This window comes from Pelodiscus sinensis, chromosome 20 (genome assembly GCF_049634645.1).
Source record: "Pelodiscus sinensis isolate JC-2024 chromosome 20, ASM4963464v1, whole genome shotgun sequence".
NCBI lineage: Eukaryota > Metazoa > Chordata > Testudines > Trionychidae > Pelodiscus > Pelodiscus sinensis.
The window spans coordinates 3,188,103-3,209,211 of NC_134730.1; the positions used below are offsets into that span (position 1 = coordinate 3,188,103).

At 50.5% G+C, this 21,109-nt stretch overlaps 1 protein-coding gene across 3 annotated transcripts in view; it reads left to right on the forward strand.

The window, feature by feature from the left end:
* Window positions 1-11,953, forward strand: part of TEKT3 (tektin 3) — a 173,708-nt gene extending 161,755 nt beyond the window's left edge. For all 3 annotated transcript variants that reach the window (XM_075903508.1, XM_025182421.2, XM_006118699.4), the window contains exons 5-8: window positions 1,032-1,175; window positions 5,616-5,838; window positions 9,230-9,384; window positions 11,592-11,953. In XM_075903508.1, coding sequence (XP_075759623.1) covers window positions 1,032-1,175; window positions 5,616-5,838; window positions 9,230-9,384; window positions 11,592-11,808 — 739 coding nt within the window. In that variant the 3' untranslated portion in view covers window positions 11,809-11,953. The remainder of the gene's footprint in view (window positions 1-1,031; window positions 1,176-5,615; window positions 5,839-9,229; window positions 9,385-11,591) is intronic.
* Window positions 11,954-21,109: the final 9,156 nt, after the last annotated feature.

Below are 21,109 nucleotides of genomic sequence, written 5' to 3' on the forward strand. Positions count from 1 at the left end.
CTTTCCTGCAAACAATACCGGCCGGGGGAGAAATGTCTCTCACTCCTCAAAGTTGCCCAGCTCTTGCTTAAGTTTGATCCAATGGTTGAAGACGTTGGACCCAAGCAGAAGGTGCAGCTGTGTTTAGCAGTTGGAGTAGCTGCCCTGACGTAGATGCTCCCCCAGAGGTAAGACATGTTTGCTGGGAGTGCCGGGCAAGGAGCTCATTGGCCCAGCATGCGGAGCGCTCTTGAAAATCTGGCCGTTTGTTTTGGTGCCTAACAGGAAGCCGCGCTCTGTGACCATGTAGCCTTAAACGCCCTTCTGAAGGGTTACGTGAAACAGGTCGGGAATACTTTAGAGCTACCACGGGGGGTTGATCCTTCCTTCTGCTGCAGGAAGTAGCATCATCTACAGAGACAACCAGAAACTCTTGATGGTGGGGGACACCGTTTGAAAGTTGGGGGGCAGGTGACCACCCCATGCGTCATCTCTGGGCTCGTTCCCACCCCCCATGCAGCACACGCCCATTCCAAGCCAGCACCGCCTTTCCCCCACTCCCCTCATAGCTCCTTCTCCCACTGCAGAGCAGACTCCAGGCCCCCAATGCCTGCTGATCAGTGGTCACTGTGGCTGTGGGCAGGGCTGGCCTTACCATAAGGTGAACTGAGGTGGCCACCTCAGGTGCCAGACTGTGGGGGGCGCCACTAGGACCCAGAGTGTAGAAAATTGTGTCTGCTCCTGGTGCATATGCAGGTAGCGGAGCAGTCCCAGGAGAGGAGTAGAACAGGAAGGAGGCAGAATTGAGACCTTTCAAAGTTTTGGCCCAAACAAAGGGGCTTGGGGGCATCATCTGAGCTCCCTGCCTCAGGTGCCAAAATGTTGTGGGTCAGCCCTGGCTGTGGGCAAGCAAGAGAGGGGACTCAGGGCAGGGGGAGGACCCGGGGGCTGCAGGTGGGGACACATTAGCCACATCTGTCCCTAGGCTGAGGATGTGGCCTGTTATGCTCAGTGCCGTTCACGCTGCAAGAACTGCTCTTCGCGTGTTACAGATCCGACAGGGCAGCCCAGCACGAGCTGGAGAAAGACCTCAGTGACAAACAATCAGCTCATCGGATTGACGACAAGTGTCACCATCTAAGGAACACGTCTGATGGCATCAGCTACTACAGAGGAGTGGAGCGTGTGGATGCGACGTAAGTACGTCTGGAGCATCATGGGCAAGCTTGTGGGGACACAGGCCCGCAGGTAAAAAGCTCTCCTTCCATGTGGCCGAAATTGTTGAATGGTTCCCTTTAGCTTTCCCTTTATCGTGGGCCTCCCCCACCGCTGACTACAGCCGGGGCCATTTTAGCACCCGTGTTTTAACAATCAAAGGCAATTTTAGTGGCACCTGTGTAGTCTCTTAGAATCATAGAACCATAGAGCTGGAAGAGACCTCAGGTCATCAGGTCCAGCCCCCTGCTCAAGGCAGGACCAATCTCAACTAAATCAACCTAGCCAGGGCTTTGTCAAGCCGAGACTTAAAAACCTCTAGGGATGGAGATTCCACCCCCTCCCTAGGGAACCCAGCCCAGTGCTTCACCATCCTCCTAGGGAAATAGTTTTTCCTAATATCCAACCTAGACCGCTCCCACTGTAACTTGAGACCATTGCTCCTTGTTCTATCATCAGTCACTACTGTGAACAGCCTCTCTCCATCCTCTTTGGAACCTCCCTTCAGGAAGTTGAAGGCTGCTCTCAAATCCCCCCTCACGCTTCTCTTCTGCAGACTAAATAGACCCAACACCCTCAGTCTCTCCTCATAGGTCATGCACTCTACCCCCCTAATCATTCTGGTCACCCTCCGCTGGACCCTTTCCAATGCGTCCACATCCTTTCTATAGTGGGGCCCCAGAATTGGACACAACACTCCAGATGTGGCCTCACCAGAGCCAAATAAAGGGGAATATTCACTTCTCTAGATCTGCTGGCAATTGTCCTCCTAATGCACCCTAATATGCCATTAGCCTTCTGGGCTATAAGGGCACACTGTTAACTCATATCCAGCTTCTCATCCACTGTAATCCCCGGGTCCTTTTCTGCTGAACTGCTACTTAGCCAGTTGGTCCCCAGCCTGTAACAATGCTTGGGATTCTTCCGTCCCAAGTGTGGGACTCTACACTTGTCCTTGTTGAACCTCATCAGATTTCTTTTGGCCCAGTCCTCTAATCTGTCCAGGTCACTCTGGACCCTGTCCTGCCCTCCAGCGTATCTACCTCTCCCCCTAGCTTAGTGTCATCTGCAAACTTGCTTAGGGTGCCATCCATCCCCTCATACAGGTTGTTGAACAAATAAAGATGTTGAACAAAATCAGTCCAAGAACTGATCCTTGGGGCACGCCGCTAGAAACCGACCGCCAACCTGACATCGAGCCGTTGATCACTACCCATTGGGCTCGACAATCTAGCCAGTCTTAACTGTATAATGACTCTGTGGAGTGCGCTGTAACCAAAGGATTACAGTGTGGGTAGGATACAAATTTCCTGTAGGACAAAGGAGGGAGATTGGGGGGGTTGAGCATGGGTGAGGCAGGGTGGAGGCAGGAGAAGGAAGAAGAAAGGAAAAATAAAGTTCATGTAGAACAGTGGTTCCCAATCTTTTCAGCATCACACCCCCTTTTTGATTTTTGAGAAACCCTCATCCCGCCCCCCCCCCCCAAAATAGCAGCAAAACATGGGGTGGGATTGACCCGGGATGTGTGGCTGGGTCACCTTGCGCCCCCCTGGAATTTCTTCACACCCCCCAGTTTGGGAACCCATGATGTAGAGCTTGATTTGAGACACCTTGGCTGAAATTTCCAGAGCAGCCCAAGTGTTTAGAAACTCAGCTCTGGAAACGGAATCTCATTAATTTTACTCAAACCCCTTTGATGGCCTTAATTTCCAGCGAGGGTCATTGGTTTTAACACGTATGGAATCCTAGAGCACTAGAACTGGAAGGGACCTCGAGAGGTCATTGATTCCAGTCCCCTGCCCTCACAGCAGGACCCAGTGCTGTCTAGATCATCCCTGACAGGTGTCTGTCTAACGTGCTCTTAAATATCTCTAGAGATGGAGATTCCACAACTTCCCCAGGCAATTTATTCCAGTGTTTAACCACCCTGACAGGTAGGAAGTTTTTCCTAAAGTCCAGCCTAAACCTCCCTTGCTGTAGTTTAAGCCCATTGCTTCTTGTCCTATCCTGAGATGGCAAGGAGAACAATTTTTCTCCCTCCTCCTTGTGACACCCTTTTAGATACCCAAAAACCGCTCTCATGTCCCCTCTCAGTCTTCTCCTGTCCAAACTAACAAGCCCAACTCCTTCAGTCTTCCTTCAGAGATCATGTTCTTTAGACCTTTCATCCTTCTTGTCGCTCTTTTCTGGACCATGTTGCTATGCGTGGTTAGTTATGGATCCACGACTCAGTTGTAAAATGTCAGTTGTAAAATGTGTTTTTTCAAATATTTTTACAAATCTTGTTCATCTCTCTGTCAGCACTGACCTACAGCCGCTGACTCCCAATTTCACCCTTCACTCGGACGCCGATGGTTGGCTTTGATTGCTGCCTAAAGAACACCTAGTAATGTAAACAAAATGGGAGCTAGGTGAAAGAGCATTCATCTGGAAATACAGTTCTGCTCTTCATTAGCCAGCCCCGGCCCTGCATGAATGAATGAGCCATAAATCAGGAGGCGGGTGGCTGTACCGTAGCTGGCTGAGGGCAAAAGGTGTTAATGATCACAGTCCACGTACAGGGTACATTTATTAATGGTTAAATGCCCATTAATTCTCTCCCTAGTGGAACCAGAGGGGTTTGGATGAGCCACAGAGCAGCCGCCACAATGAATGAAGCCCATTCCCAGAAGGTGGGGGAGACGTGCCGCAGGCTGGCATGTGTGAAAGGGGCCTTACCTGGAATTCAGGGTTGCACCGGCCTGGTGCTGGCCCGGTGCCCGGGATGGATTTCGCTCTGAACAAACAGCGGTTTCTAGGAAGGAAGGGCGCTGAATAGGAGACAGGTTGTACCTTGCGGGTCCAGCACCAGTGAGACCTGACCAGTCCCGAACTCTGGGATTTGCCATACCTGGGGAGGTCAATGCCATCCCCTTTGGTGCCGCTGGCTGTGGGACTCTGTGCTGGCAGCTGCAGAGGGGCTGGCATTGGCTGAGCTGGGGTTGGGGGGGCGCTCGGGGGAAGATGCAGGGCGGCTGTGGAGCACAGTGACTGGCGGCTGCAGAGCACAGTCATGCAGAAGTTCACCGTGCCCCATGGCTGCCAGCAGGGCCGGCTCGAGCCATTCCTGCGCCCCGGGCAGCGGGTGCGCGACACATGCACGACTCTGCCCCGGACACACGGCGCATGCGTGGCCCGGCCCCCCGGCACGCTGTGCACCTTACAGCTGCAATCGGGTGCGTGGCCCCAGCCCCGGGCGCACAGTGCCTGGTGGCAGCTCTAAGGGGCGCCATGCGGCCGGGCTCACAGCGCCCCTTACAGCTACCATCAGGCGCCCCGCATAGGTAGGTGCCCCGGTCAGCTGCCTGACTAGCCCCCCCCCCCCTTAATTCGGCCCTGGCGGCCAGGCTGCGCTCCAAGCCCTTGCAGCCAGCCACAAGGTGTCCTCCTGCCCTGCCCCCAAATTCTTCCCCCAAGCACCCCCTCCGTCCCTGTGCCTGCAACTCGCTCCCTGAGCTTGAGCACCACAAACGAGCTACTTTTGTGGCAATCCAGATGCTTTGAAAGGGAGGGGGAGGAGTTGCTGAGCATGGACCCTGCTTTTCCCAGCAAGTGCTCCAGCCCGGGAACACCCATTGGCAGCATTCTCTGTAAGCTGGGCACTTGTGCGGCTGCTCAGGAGGGATCTAAATGCCACCCAGCTGATTATCAGAGCTCCCCAGCTAGTCTCAGCTTGACAAAGCCCTGGCCGGGTTGATTTAGTTGGGATTGGTCCTGCCTAGAGCAGGGGGCTGGACTTGATGACCTTCTGAGGTCTCTTCCAGTTCTATGGTTCTATGATTTGTTGTTTCTATTGGTGGTGCACATTCACACATGCCTCGGTGCACATAACAATTTATTCCACACATGGATGGGAAAAATCTGCACATTTTTGGGAAAGAGTCAAGGGAACATTGCCCACAGGGATGCTGGAGCACAGATGCTGCTGGACGATGGAAGTCCGGACTATATAGGTCCAATCTGTACTGCATGTACTATCTCTTCAGTGGGAAGTTGCTAGAACTCTTGTGGACGCAATGAATTGACTGTAACTTGTGTCCCCTAGAGCTTGAGCAGACTCTAAACGGTTACAAATACGTGGTTACATTAAACCCCCTGACATGATCCAAAAGTCCCCATGTGAGACAACGTCTATGTAGCCTGCATCAAATGTCAGAGCTGTCTTCGTGCATGTGACGGGCGTTATATTTGTCAGAATGATAAAGATCACCATTATTGAATAAGCTGTATCTGGATAGTCTATGTATTATGGGACAGAGTCAGGATCACAGATGCCAGCAAGGATCAGATTAATCCAACTTCCCCCCCTGCTAGGTTGGGCAGTTGACCAGTCAGCCTCAGCTGCATTATGCTATTGCTCACCTGTGGTCTTGTTTTCCCAGGATCTCTGTGCCGGAGTCCTGGGCCAAGTTTACGGATGATAACATTCTACGCTCCCAGAGCGAACGAGCCGCCTCCTCCAAACTGAGGGACGATATTGAAAACCTGCTGGTTGTGACTGCAAATGAGATGTGGAACCAGTTCAACAGAGTGAACGTTGCATTCACGAATCGCATCTCTGAGACAGCCGATGCTAAAAATAAGATCCAGACGCATCTGGCTAAGGTAAGCATAGAAACCATAGGGTGGAGGGAACTTGAAGAGCTCATCTGGTCCAGCCCCTTTACGCTGAGGGAGTAAGTAAACATCCACCATCCCTGACAGGTGTTAGGTCAAATTCTTTACAAATCGGATGAGACGGATTCTACAACCTCCCTAGTAACTTCTTCCCCAGCTGAACTGCCTATAGAGTTAATGCCCTTTTCCTAACGTCTTATTTAAATTGGAACTTTCTACGTTGCTGCTTATAAATGAGAGCCACAGATTAGATTATTAACTACAAAAGGGAGCGGGCTGAAAAATGTGGGAAACTTTTCACAAAAATGTAGAAAAAATTGTTTATTTGTTTCCATTTTTGTTGAAATGCAAAATTTTGCCAAGATATTTCATTGAAAACTTGAAATTTAGAAATTTTTTGACCAGAATTACTTAGCAACATACTAGTTTGTCTGAAGCAGATTTTTGTGTGTGTGTTGTTCATATACGTGTTCATAGAATCATAGAATCATAGAACTGGAAGAAACCTCAGAAGGTCAAGTCCAGCCCCCTGCTCTAGGCAGGACCAATTCCAACTAAATCAACCCGGCCAGGGCTTTGTCAAGCCGAGACTTAGTGATTATCTTTTCTTGAGAAGATGAAAAAGTCACTGTGCTTTGTAGTGAACTAGAAGGATACCTGTTTGTCTCTCCCCGATTAGCCAGCAGCGCAATGCTCATGGGACAGTTATTTCCTGAGACACACTCACGCAGGGCCTGATCCGACAGCTACTGACCCCACTGGAAATCTTCCACTGATCTGAATGGACGTCGGATCAGACTCTGAACTCTGATGGCCGATGAGACAGTGTTTGCTATTCTACTCTGATGGCAAAAACTAATTGCAAATGTTAACTGCATCGGGGGCTCCTTATACAATTTCTGTAGACAAGCTGACAGCACCGAGAGATCGTATTACTGCTTCGTTTTCAGATCTAAGAGGCAGCAGCGTCATGCTTAACGGGCTGCATTCATGGTTGTGCTGCCATTGACGGTAGTAGTTACAGCAGAGCTGAATTTCTAAATAGTGGCCAAACACCTGCGGCTCCGTTCAGCTCTGAGTCTGGGCCAGTGGTCCCCAAACCATGGGACACACCCCCTAGGGGACGTGGAGGAATGTTCAGGGGGGAAGGGCGCAGCAGGATCCCTCTCAGTCCCAATAGGGTGGGGAGAGAGCACTACCCCACCCCCACTCTGCCCCCAGCTCTGCCCCAGCCACATGCGGTTCCAGCCCCCCTCCTGGCCAGAGCCTCTCTCCTGGCCCCCAAATTCAGCTCCCAGCTTGCAGGCCCCAACCCCTGCTCCCAGCTCTGGCCCTTCTCCCAGCCCCCAACTGCCCCTCTGAGCTGGAGGGGGAGGGGCACGGTCCAGGTGAAGGGGGCAAGACTGAAAAAGTTTGGGGACCACGGATCCATGCTGACTTCTGCCATCAGAGACCTGGGTGCACAAAGCTCCTCGATTAGGAGATTAAGGCAGCTTTGTGCCACCCCCGTCTCTCTCCTTCCAGGAAGGCCGCAGGGGATGAGCACAGCCCAAAAAGCGATGCTGCCAGCAGGGGCATGTCCATGACTGAGGCTCTGGCACTGATTCAGCACTCTGCCTTTGCACCCTCTCCTGGCAGAGCTCCTAGGGCATTTCCTGGAGCACCCACAGCTCTCCCCTTCCCTCCCTCCCCTTCCTTCCCGCATCTCCTGGTCTGATTCAGGATGGGCGCTCCCTGGGAAGCAGGGAGATTAGCAGCAGTCGTAAGGATCCTTGTCCCTGGAATGACCCTTGAAATCAGGGCAGCGGAAAGTCCAGCCGGCTCCAGTAGAATCATGGGCATCATTGGAGGGGGGGGGGGGGGATGTGCATTGTCCCCGCCGCCCAAAGGGCAAGCCTCCGGCAGGCATGGGATTTGCCTTGCTGCCCTTCCTCCCCCATGTGTTGCCTCGTTAGCTTGATTGTAGCTCCCCTCCCCAGAAAATAAATACAAATCCAGAAGTCTCTGCCTAGGAGCAGGAGCGGTTTCCAGTCTTTCTTGCTTCCTGCTGGCAGACAAGATACAAACTGACTTGGGTTCTAGCCCAGCAGCCCTAATGCTGTATTGCCAATACTGATGCCACTTCCCCCTCTTTCTCCTGGCTTGTGAATATGGGTCAAACTATAAACCCCTGAGCCAGCGGTGGTACAAACATAACGCCGACAGGTGGAATGGATCTGGGGAACCTCTGGAGCAAAGTGCGTGAGCCTCTGAGAGCTGAAAACCAGCTGGCTTTTGGCTAAGTCTGTAGAATGAGCTCGTTATTCTCTCCGTAAGGCTATGTCTACCCTGCATGCTTATTTCGAAACAACAGAGTGCGAGTGTACACAGCTCGCCCGTTATTTCGAAATGATTTCAAAAGAATGGGTCCTTACTCTGACTTCTGCAACCCTCGTTTCACGAGGAGTAAGGGAAGTTGAAGGATGAGTGTTCTCCCTTCAACTTACTCATAGACTCATAGACTTTAAGGTCAGAAGGGACCATTATGATCATCTAGTCTGACCCCCTGCACAGTGCAGGCCACAGAATCTCACCCACCCCTCCCAGAATAATCCTCTCACCTATATCTCAGATATTGAAGCCTTCAAATACTTTGAAGACCCCAAGATGCAGAGAATCCTCCAGCTGTGACCTGTGCCCCATGCTACAGAGGAAGGTGAAAAACCTCCAGGGCCTCTGCCAATCTACCCGGGAGGAAAATTCCTTCCCAACCCCAAATATGGCGATCAGCTAAACCCTGAGCATGTGGGCAAGACTCATCAGCCAGACACCCAGAAAGTTCTCTATAGTAACTCCTATCATCCCTCCATTGACCTATCCCCACTGTAAACAGCGCCTAGAGCCGAGATAAGCTACTGCGACTTCAGCTATGCAATTAACGTAGCTGACGTTGCGTAGCTTAACTCGACTTTGTCCTGCAGTGTAGACGGACCCTAAGTGGCCTCAGTGAGACGAAGTCTCGGAGGGGGAGCCGTGTTAGTCTGTAACAGAAAAAACTTAAAAAACAACAGATGATCCTGCAGCACCTTAGAGACTAAGACAAAAATGTCGATGGGATCATGAGCTTTCGTGGGCACAACCCACTTCCTCAGATGAATGAAGCAATGGGCACAGAGGTACAAATGGGCACAGAGATACAAAGATGGTAACTAGATGGGACAGTGCCACATCCAGAATGCATGTGGGTTACACAGATACATAGGTTGTACTGTTGATACATAGGTTGCTTGTTGAATTTAGGATCTCTAAGTGTTGGATGATGGATGGGAAAAGAGAAGTTACAAACACATATTCGCTGCCTAGGTTCATTTGTGTCTGGCCTGGTTTTGTTTGATTGTAGACGCTACAAGAAATCTTCCAAACAGAGATGACCATAGCAGCTATTCGAAAAGCCATCAGAGATAAAGGGCCCCCCTTAAAGGTGGCTCATACCCGGCTGGACGAGCGCACGCGGCGGCCAAACGTGGAGCTCTGCCGGGATTCCACCCAGTTACGGTAAGTCGGGTTCGCCTGTACTGCTCTCCTTAAGGAAACCCCGTTCCGTGTGGCGGTTGTTACAACCCACGGCCAGTGCTGTCAGAACACTGTAGTGTTCCCAGGTTTGCAAGATGCCAAACAGAAGTGAACGTGGCTCCGTGTGTATGTTCTTACCTGAAGCACACGAGTGAATTCAGCCGTGAGTGAGGACATTTCTGAGGCTTTGTGTGGCAAGAGGCTAAACTTACCCAAAACTTTGTCTCTCCAAAGGAGAACATTGATGGTTTCCATCCTGACCAGAGAGACACTAAGGATGATGCAGAGCATCCTTAACACTCGCTGACTTCAGCACTAGTTGAAAGCCCTCGGCCTGCCACAGGCTGTGGCCTTCCGTGCCCAGGATTTTAAGCGTGAAAGTGTTTGGACTGTTGCTTTTTTGAAAACAAACCACCTCTTGAAAAGGAGCCCACGGTCCAGCCCCGACCTGGAGAGGGACCAGGGTCTTCCCCCTTTGCAGCCTGTCTCCAGAGATGCTGCTGGCGCCTGCCCTGTCCTTTCAGCAAGGGACTCTGTCACTTCCTCCCTTGCCTGTCTCTTTGCATTGGGATTCCAGCGATGTGTTTTGGCCTCTGCAGCCCAGTTTCTAACAGCAGCCTCGGCTGAAATGCTGATCCCCATGAAAGTCAGTGGGCGTTTTCCCAGGATTTCACCCCCCGTCTTGATTCCGTGGCTTTATCAGATATCTGATAAAGGCAGCAGCCCCAGAATGCATTGCAAGCCGCAGAACCGCGCTGCAGTGTGTGGCTGCTCTGGTCAGTTTCCAAGGGAGTGCTGACCCTTCCTGAGTTCTGTGCACAAAACCGCGCTTCATCGCTCCATCTGCACAGGGACTGGGCGCAATCTGCTGCTTCCTGCAGTGGCATAGCGCAGACGGCAGCGAAGAGCCTCGCAAAGGCCTGACCCTGCGAGGTAGGGAAATGCTGCTCTCTCCATTGCACAGATATAAAATAGAGGCCCAGAGAAATGAAGCGACGTCCTCAAACTCACACAGAACCTCTGGACAGAGCAGGGAGCAGAATGCAGGTCCCTGAGTCCCAGACCGGCACCCTGCATGCTAGAATATCCCTGCTGTCTCCCAACTCTCTATACAGCCACCCAGTCCAACAGAACATGACTGGTGTGCTGAGATAACTCCCAATATTGAGTTTTTCCAGGGAGTCACTGTAAAGATCCGCACAACCCCTGTAAACTCTATGTAATCATCTAGAATCACTTCACCTGAGGGTATGTCTACACTTGCTCCCTATTTCGAAATAGGGATGCAAATGTAGTGTACCGAAATTGCAAATGAAGCCGGGATTTAAATATCCCACACTTCATTTGCATAATTGCGTTCTGGCACTATTTAGAGTTAGTGCTATTTCGAATTAACAGATGCTGTGTAGACGTGGTTATTTCGAGAGAAAATCCTTCTCTCTAAATAACTGTTAAACCTCATTGTACGAGGAATAAGGGTTATTTCAAGAGAAGGGTTTTTTCTTGAAATAACCACGTCTACACAGCATCTGTTAATTCGAAATAGCGCTAACTCGAAATAGCACCAGAACACGATTATGCAAAAGAAGCATGGGATATTTAAATCCCGGCTTCATTTGCAATTTCGGTACACTACATTTGCATCCATTTCAAAATTGGGTGCAAGTGTAGACATACCCTGATTGTTCTCTTGGCATCCTCAATGTCTGTATTCATCTATCATTCATATCCTGCTCTTTAATATTTACGTTCAGCTGGTTTTCACCCTGTACGCTGTGTGTGTGCATTCACATTTGCATCTGTGTGTGCACACATGTGTGCAAGCAAGGAGAAACCCAGAAAAACAAGCCAACAAACCAGAAAAACAAACTGAGAACAGGAAACCACAGCTTTCCATCACTTTTCTAAATGGCACAGTCTGTCAGGTGGGCTGTTTCCATGTGTCACTAAAGTTTGAGAGCAGTTTGTTTGTTAAAGGGCCCCCGCTGAAGGGGAAAGGAGCTCTGCCATTGTTCTGAATGGGATCCAAGATGAGCTTTCAGTCTGAAACATGTGCATGTACCCAAGATGGTATTCAACAGTACCAAAAGCCCTGGTCATAATTTCTTGCCAGGAACATGCCAAGTTATAGGGCTATTTCCATCCCAGAATCTACTAATGCTGGTTTTGTGGTTGTTGTTGTCTTCTAGCCTGGTGAACGAGGTCCATGAAATTGACGACACCATCCAGAGCCTTCAGCAGAGGTTGAGGGACGCGGAGGACACTTTGCAGATGTTAGTCCACACCAAATCTAACCTGGAGCATGACCTGGCTGTCAAAGCCAACTCCCTGTTCATTGATCAGGAGAAGTGCATGGGGATGCGCAAGACTTTCCCCAACACTCTTAGGTTGGTGGGGTACACATAGGCCATGCATACGCTCCTGCACTGATTAGTGAAGGCATGTGCGGAGGGCATGTCTCAATGACACTGCGTGTTTCAGTACTATGGAGATATATTTTCATTTATTAAAGGATGCCCTCATAGGAATTAAATTATTACTTTCTTTGTCAGACTGTGTCTTGGGAGACTTTCCCCCACCCCTCTTGGTGGCTTTACTTCTTGACAGAGTGCACAGAGGTAATCTGAAACCATGCTGTTTGACATGGAGAGAAATTCTACTCCATAATGGGAATTATTCCTGTCGTCTCACCCTGTAATTTTAGAAATCTAAAATTGCAGGGTCTCTCTCCCTTTGTTTCTCTCTAGTGGAAAAAAAAAAGCAGAAACAAAACTAAAAATACTCAGCAATTAGAGTAATTGGGTGTTGATACTGAGGTTGTATTTTTAGGACCCCAGCAAGATAAACACAAATTATTGTGAGTCTCAGGACCCTTTGCACTGTGTACCTTTCAACCACTCGAGTAACCAGACAATGCAGAACTATCTTCCCTGTCTAGAATGCCACATAATCCTGCTTAAATAGAAGAGATACCCTAAGCCCAGAGCTATCATATGATAGCTCTGACAAGTGCTATCATATTAACAATCGAAGGTATTTTACAAGAGTAGGGGTAACATTTTCAAAAGGTCCAAAGTGACTTAGGAGCCAACTTCTTTAAAATCCCAATGAGAGCTGGGATTCCAAGGGCCAGATTTTCAAATACAGTCTCACTGGTGTCTGGTAAGATTTTCAAAAGTACGAAGAAGGTAGGCACCAAACTCTCATTGAAATCAACTATTTAACTAGGAATTAAGCACTTATGTTCATTTGACCATCCAGTATGCATCGGTCTATCTCTTTTCATGCCTAAATATCTTTTAAAAGCTAACCCTGTGTGCCTAAACCACTTTGAAAATCAGACAAGTGACCTGATAATGCATTAAGTCTTCCTTTAAGTTGTCAACATTATCATTCAAATAAAAGCATTTAACTTAAAATCAGGAATCAGATAAAAACTATGGTCCAAATGCAAGTCCACAACCCAGATACACTTCCTATAGCAATGTAAATTAGGAGTGATTCCACAGACATCATTAGTTACGCTGGTGTACTGTACGTGAGAGGAGTCAGGTGAAAACGAGCTTTGGAAGTAGGGGTTGGAGGGCAGCGCTTGGCCCTGTGATATTTTATTGACATTTCTTATACTTTCTTTTTTTAAGAGAAAATGTGAATTTCACTGGACCTGATTTTGATCTGACTCACTCCAGCTTTATGTGTGATACAACTCTTGTCACCAGTGTATGTTGTCATCAGTGTATGGAGTGAATCCAGCCACATCTTTAGAACACAATGCTGTTCCCGCGGATTTCAATGGGATAGACCTGCCTCCATTGGTCTAGTTTGCGGTTGTGTTTCTCACCCATATCATATATATAGTAGCCCAAAGTCTGTGACTCTGTAATGCTGAAATGCTGGCTGTTCCCTCTGGGCGGCTGTTGCCTCCCGCCGTGGCGCTCAGCTGACTTCTGCACCACTCAGCCGGGCCGCCGCGGGGGAGCCCAAACAGCCATTTGCTTTGCTTGCTCCTCCACGACGGCCTGGCTGAGCAGCGCACAAGTCAGATGAGCGCCACGGCGGGAGGCGAAGGGGGGCAGGGCAGTGATGTGCGGTGTGACAGTGGCTCCAGGCCCTGCCCCCTGGTCGTGAACAGACCCTGGTCGGAGGAAGGGCGGGGGAACGAGGGGGAGGAGAAGGTGGAGGACAACTGGGAGGCTGCAGGATCAGTGCTGGAGTGAAGGGAAATGGTGCAGGGGAGCAGCTGGAGCTCATAGGCAGCCATTCAGCTGGGCTGCTGCGTGGGAGCAAGCGGGGCAAACAGCTATTTGGGCTCCACGCTCCCCATGCAGGAGGAGGAGGAGAAGAGAGAATGAGAGGCAGGAGGGGGAGGAGAAGAGAAAGAGAGACAGATATATGCAGGAGACAGAGGAGAGCTGAGGGGGGGGGGTAGGCAGTAGGAGGAGAGGAGAGAGAGAGAGAAAGAGAGTGAGAGACCGGAGGCTCAGGAGAGAAGACCGAGATAGAAAGGGAATAGGACGTGGAGGGGAGATCTGAAAATCCCGTTTTATGACAGGCTAATTGGCTAGTAGTAATTGGTAGAGAAGAGCAGATGAATTGGTGGAGGCTGAAATGAGGCACAAAGGGAAATATGCAAATTTTAAACCTCCGATGTTCTGATAACCTCCCTCCACGGTCAGGAACAAAACAGCGAAGCACATCGTTTCATAAGGCTTTTGCCAGGTGAAGGTTTCACCTGCCAGAAGCAATGAAATGAAAAGACAATAGAGTCTTGCTAACCAGCACACACTAACACGCATACAGAAAGGGCGGGACTCACATGCTGCTCCGCCAAACTGCAGTGAGGTCTCCTGGTACTTACCCTAGTAGCAGAGTCTTTTTACAACTCTGCATACTACAGAGCATTTGCCGGTGTACTGTGGTGCTTTATCACCCATCATTAACACTCAATGCATATAGGCTACGTCTACACTGGCATGATTTTCCAAAAATGCTTTTAACAGAAAAGTTTTCCGTTAAAAGCATTTTCGGAAAAGTACGTCTAGAGTGGCAGCATGCTTTTCCGCAAAAGCACTTTTTGCGGAAAAGCGTCCGTGGCCAATCTAGATGCGGTTTTCCGTAAAAAAGCCCCGATCGCTAGTCTGTTTGAACTAGTCCTAGGCTAGACTGAACCACTGTTAACTCACTGAATGGTCACTTCGTAAGGTGCTTGATTCGCTGTGATCACCTAGGAGCCTGAGGAAACATCAGAACAGAGCTAAGTGCTATGGAAACATGTGTATGCTCCTCATTAAGACTGTGAAAAGAAATTGAGTATGAACAGAAAATCTCCCCACCTCGTTCTTTGTATTCAACCTGCCCAAGTCACCATGCATATGCCGTCCCACGTGGCGCCATGTGGATGCCTTCTGATGGCTCCGTGCGTCTGTTGCCGTTGCTGCTCTCTGGAATGCAGGGCAGAGCTTTGCAAAGCTCAGGGGTGTGGATTTAGGTTGGGACTTTCAAAGGAGACTAAAGCAGTGAGGCACCCAAATCTCCCTGGCATCCAATGGGACTTACGTGTCCGAGTCAGGTTGCTTTGAAAATTCTGGCCTCAAATTCTATTGCTGGGAAGGGGGAGCTCCCCGTCAGAGCTGCTGGCTCAGGGAGAGGGAGTCCTTGGCGAGGGACATTCGGGGCTAATGTCCTCTGACCGTTTCTGTCTCAGTGGCAAAGCCCAGAGAACCCCAGCCAGAGCCACCAATGGGTTCGATTCTCCAGACCAGCGTTTCCCAACGACGGGGCCCTGAGATCAGCCTCACACAGTTCAGGGAGGCAGCAAGCTCGTCCCTGGTATCTAAAAGGTGGATACTCTAGGCCAGTGGGACTCAAAGTGTGGTCCACGCACTGCGACCATTTTGTAGGTGTCTGCAGGCTCAGGGCCCCGCGAGTTTGGAGACCAGCGCTGGCTTCCTGATGGGGGTGATGGGAGCCTTGTGGGCTGGATCCAGCTTGTGGGGGAAGGAAGCGGCTTTGAATGCTGCTCCTTCCCCTTCCCCTGGCTGGGGGAATGGCAGTGCAGGAAACCACTCACCTGGAGGCTTTTCCTGCTGCTCCCATTGGCTGGAATCATGGCCAATGGGGGCAGCGAGGGCGGGGCCTGGGAGCGGCAGAAGGCATGGAGCCAGGTAAGTGCCCCCATCCCCTTCATGCCCAGATCCCACACCCCTCTCCCTCATACACCCTTTTCTACCAAGACTCCCCACCCCTCCCCTGCACCCTTCTTCCCTCCCAGACACCCCCCCACACACACACACACTCTCAGCCCACACCTGCACTCAACCTCCTGGCTAGACTCCGCATCTCCTTCTCCCTCCCGCACCCATTGTGTCAGCATGAGTGGTTGGCTGGTGGTCCTCAGCAAGATCTGCATTGAGTGTGGTGGGCCGCGGGCCAAAAAGCTTCAGAACCGCTGCTGTAGGCGATGGAGATAGTCAGGAGCCTGGGAGCCCTCCCCGGTCACTGTGCAGTTTCCCAGCGTGCTAACCTGTGGCAGGATCCTCTCCCACAACCTCTACATCTTGTCAGGTTCTCCCTTCACAACAGTAAACAGGAAGCAATTGGCCTCGGTGACCTTTTGCACCAGGATTTTGGTCTCATGGAGACTATAAATTGGTCTCTATTGGAGAGAGCAGCTTCCTGTTTAAGACCATGGCATCTTAGGATCTGGAAAAGGCTGTGTAGCCTAACCTGCCGGCCCTGTCTCGTTGTATTGGACCTTCTTGCTGTGTCTCCGGACGGTCGCCGTTCCCTGCTCCGGAAATAAATCTACGGGCTCGTTGAGCTTTCTGCGTTTAGCTTCGACGGACTCTCTTGGTGATGTGTTTTGTGTGGTGCCCATATGTCCCTGTGTCTCGCGTTGTTCTGCCAGCATTTGCTTGCCTGAGTGTCTCGTGATGAGTGTGCTGTCCAGAACTGTACGTGCTTGAGACATCATAATGGAGCCTGATCTTCAGAGAGTAATGAATGTCTTCTCCTGAGAAGTAGGCCCCTCCCTCTGAGATGTCTCACACTGGACACCCAAAAATAGAGACCCCTTCAGCTAGATTTAAAAGTTGTGGTTCCTTATTCCGAAATCCCTTGGATGAAATTCTGTCCCTTGTGAGGTCCCTGAGAGCTTTGCCATGGATTTCAATGGGGCCAGAATTTCTCCCTCTGCCTTTGGGTTATATCAAATAGAATCAGATCCATCACCCTCTACCCATCCACTCAACCACCCATCAGCTTGATCAGTCTTTCGGATGAAATGAGCTCATAGATCATCTCAAAGACTAGCCTGTCCCAATCAGCTGCCCACCTTCCGACTCTTCTGGCAGTTGATGAGATTTTAAAGGCAGCATCACAGCTGACTGTCCATAAGTGTCCCTGCCCTACTCCTTTGATACACAGCGTACTCTGCTGTTCTTGGCTTTAGCTTTAGCTGCAGGAATTTCTGTTGCAGCCTCTCCAGTTTCTTTCTCAAACACTTTCCACTTTGCTAAAGCAGATTTCCCAGACATTCTAGAATTCCCTATTTCCTTCGGGTATTTCACATTCTTCCCCACGCCAATGATCGGCAAATCAGAAACGCTCGTGTTGCTTCCTTTGGCACGTGCTTCCTCTAAAATTCCTGTAATATTGTGCTCACCATCTCCCGAATGCTGCTCAGCTTCAATCATGTTTCTTCTGCATGATATGGCCTATGCCGATCCCAGTCCAGGTAAGCCACACCCAGCCACAAGACGCATATTTTGTGACTCTTCTGAGGAATATAGTTGGGTGAAATTTCCCCATTTGGAACTTTATGCAAGCCTTAGAGGTGCATTTGTCTCTCATGGTGGTTGGGCACAGATATGAACATCACCTTTGGAGAACAATCTAGGGGTAAGCTCTAGGGGTAAACTTATCTCATTTCTTAAGATTAAGTTCCCAAAAGCAGTTATTGTGGAACACACAGCAAGCCACCCTTCCTTGTCTCTGCTTCCAGGATGGACACCTTTTCTTTTGCGACGCCTTCTGAATTCCTCAATTTCTCCCATCCAACCTTCTATCTTTCTTACCTGCCCCCACTACCTATAACCATGTCCAAATCAGAGTTTATTTATTTAACTTCCCAGAGACTGAGGATTAATTGTCCGCCTTTCTTGCTGTTAATGCAACAAAATTTCTGTATCCATCCAATTTCCTTGCATCCAACACTCGTGGTTCTGTTCTTCTTCCTCCTAGCTTCTCCCCATCGTTATCAATCAGGAAAATCTGCATGTGTGATATTTAGGCTAGTAAATCAGATGGTGCAGTGGAGAAAAGCAGTCTTTTATATAAACAATCAACCCAAACCCTTTAGCTTTCCACTTCAAGATAAATCCTGTTTCAATCCAAAACCCAGTCAGAAAATAAGAACCCAATTATCAAAGTGCTGCTGTAACAAGTTTGGCTCTGAAAAAATCAGTGAGAATTCCTGGAGAGCTACACATGGATCAGGGCGAAATAAAAGCTTGCAGAAAATTTCTGACATACACTGTGGCATAAACAGAGTTTATTAAACACTGGGAGACGCACCCACAAGACAGGAGCAGCAGCCAGAAGAAAACCTATTACTATATCATGGCTTACAGATTCATAGGACTGGAAGGAACCTCGAGAGGTCAACTAAACCAGTCCCCTACATTCTGGCAGGACCAAACACCATTCTAGACCATTCCTGACAGTCTACCCTGCTTTTAAAAATCTCCAATGATGGAGATTCCACAACCTCCCTAGGCAATTTAGTCCAGTGTTTAACCACCCTGACCGGAAGTTTTTCTGAATGTCCAACCTAAACCTCCCTTGCTACAATTTAAGCCCATTGCTTCTTGTCCTTTCATCAGTCGTTAAGGAGATTAATTTTTTCCTTCTTGAAAACTGTTATGTCCTCTCTCAGTCTTCTTTTTTTCCAGACTAAACAAACCCAGTTCTTTCAATCTTGCCGCATGGGACATGTTTTCTACATCTTTAATCATTTTATTAATCTACTCTGGACCTTCTCCAATTTCTCCACATCTTTCCTGAAATGTGGCACCCAGACCTGGACACAAGACTCCAACTGAGGCCTAACCTGCGCAGAGTAGAGCGGAAGAAGGACTTCTCGTGTCTTGCTCACAACACTCCCGTTAATGCAGCCCAGAATCACGTTTGCAGCCGTATTACAGGATGGACTCACATTTAGCTTTTGGTCCACTATGACCCCTAGAGCCCTTTCTGCCATACTCTGTAGTCATTTCCCATTTTATATGTATGCAGCTAATTGTTCTTCCCTAAGCTGAATACTTTGCATTTGTCCTTCTTGCATTTCATCCAATTCACCTCAGACCATTTCTCCAGTTTGTCCCGATCATTTTGAATGATGATCCTGTTCTCCAAAGCTCTTGCAACCCCTCCCACCTTGGTATCAGCCGCAAACTATATACATTTACTCTCCCAGGAATGGGGAACCTGTTTTCCGACATGGGCCTGGCCCCCAACTGAGAACCTTTCCCTGCGAGGGTTGGGGGGGGGCGCGCAAGTGCTGGTTTGCCCCACCGTGGGTGGAAGTCTCAAAGCTTGCTGCAAGAAGGGCTGGATTAATTCTTTTGGGGGCCCAGGGCTATTAGATTTTGTGGGGCCCTGTAGGCTCGAGGGTGGAGCCAAAAATGAGGGGTTCTATATGCAGAAGGGGGCTGTGGATTGAGGCAGGAGGGTAAGTGTGGGAGGGGGTGAGGAGTCCAATGGAGTTCGGGGGTGGGACTGGGGAGGAGGTGTTTGGGGTGCAGGAGGTTGGGGTCAAGGCAGGAGTTGGGGTGGCAGTGCGGGGGTCTATGTGGGAGTTAGAGTGTGGGAGGGGCTCAGGGCTGGGACAGAGGGCACTTACCTGGGGCAGCTCCTGTTTGGTGGGGGGCACAGGTGCTTGCCTGCTGGGACTGCCTCCTGCAGCTCCTATTGGCCACGATTCCTAGCCAATGGGAGCTGCAGGGACAGCCGCCTGCAGGTGAGCGCAGTGTGGGGGACTGAGTTTCCCCTGTCATTCGTGGCAATGCGGCACCAGTCCGGGGCAGGAGGCGGAGGAGTAGCAGTGTGAGAAGCTGCTTCCCCCCCACACACCCAGGAAGGGCTGGCCTGGAACACGGGGCTTTAGTGGGTGCAGCCTAGGGCCCTGGCTCAGGGGGCTCCCTTGCATGCTGACTCCTAGCTTGGTCAATAAGAGGAAACAAACCATTTACGTCTCTATAGCTTAAAGAGTCCTGCTCTATAGCGAAGAGCCTTCACGGAATCACATCCCTTCCCCTGTGGATAGAGCACCCTGGAGGACTCGGACCAGCCAGTGGCCAGTGAGTTTCATGCTGCTGTCGATCTATTGCAGCAGGCAGGAACCAGCCCAAGTAAAACTAGTGCTGCGCTAAACCCCCTGCTTCTGTGCCTCGCCAAGCAATGCTGCCCCAGGACTGCTGGGTGCACGTGCAGACGCACGCTGCCACTACCATGCTTCTCTGCATGGAGCCGGGGGCGAAGTCCTGTCCCCACCGAACTGCAGGGCGATTTTGCCAGTGACGTCAGTGGAATCAGCATTTCCCCGCACCGCGTTGCACCTGTCGCCTGTGTACCACCCTGCAGCCTCCACTTTACTTTAGAGACCCCTTACTGAAAGGATCAGTAGCTCTCCCAAGGCCGGGGCTCCCAGCTTTCTACATGCCCACCCTGCCCCCAGGATTCCCCTCCCAGCCCCTTCCATCTAGGGCAGTAATTTTCACCGGGAAGTACTTAATGAATTTTGGTACATAGTCATAGGCTGGCTCCACCCCCAGAAGGGGCGGAGCCTGAGACGGAAGGGGCGGGGCTGGGGACTAGCCTCCCCCCAGAGTTGTGCGGGGCCAGAGACTTTGAATTAAAACACAACAAAGGGCCCACGGCTCCTGGCCCTGCCACTACTGCTTTGCCTGGCAGCTACCGGGGGTTGCTGCAGCTATTCAAAGGGCTTGCAGAGCGCTGTGACCAGGAGCCGGGAGCCATTTAAATAGGATCCTGCTGCCTGAGCCACTGCCTGGAAATTCAATGGCACGGGCAGCAGGATAGCAACAGAAAGCGGCCAGATGCCGTCTGTGGGCCAGATCAAAGTGTTAGGTGGGCCGGATCTGGCCCCCAGGGCCAGCTTGAGTTAGGGCCTTGCTCCTATGTAGGGATGGGGAGAAGGGAGGCTTCTGACATCTGTTCTCAACCTCAGCTGGCATCATGACCCAAGGCTGAGAACCCACGTACTAATCAGTCAAATCAGTCACGTTCACTTACACCAGCTCTTGCTACTGTCGCTATTTGTGCATCTCTAAGGTGCCACGGGACCACTTGTCATTTTCAAATATACCTCTATGGTTTGTTCTGTGCATGGAATTATGAATGTGCTGGTGATCCACCTATAGGTATCCTATACAAATTGTGACGTAGTGGGGGTACCTGGCTGGTTTCTATGCTGCTGGCTCTGGGGTAACCCCCACTGGCTGCCGTGGGTACCACGACCCAGCAAAACAGGATGAGTCACTATGCAAACCAGTGGCCAGACACCCCCCATGGAGAGGAACAAAGGAAGGTGGATGCTGCCCTGGCTGGGGGGCAGGGCTGGAAGAGAGTTAGTTAGTTGCTGTCTGAGAGCATGGAGGAGACAGCCTAGGGAAAGGGGCTGGAGTTT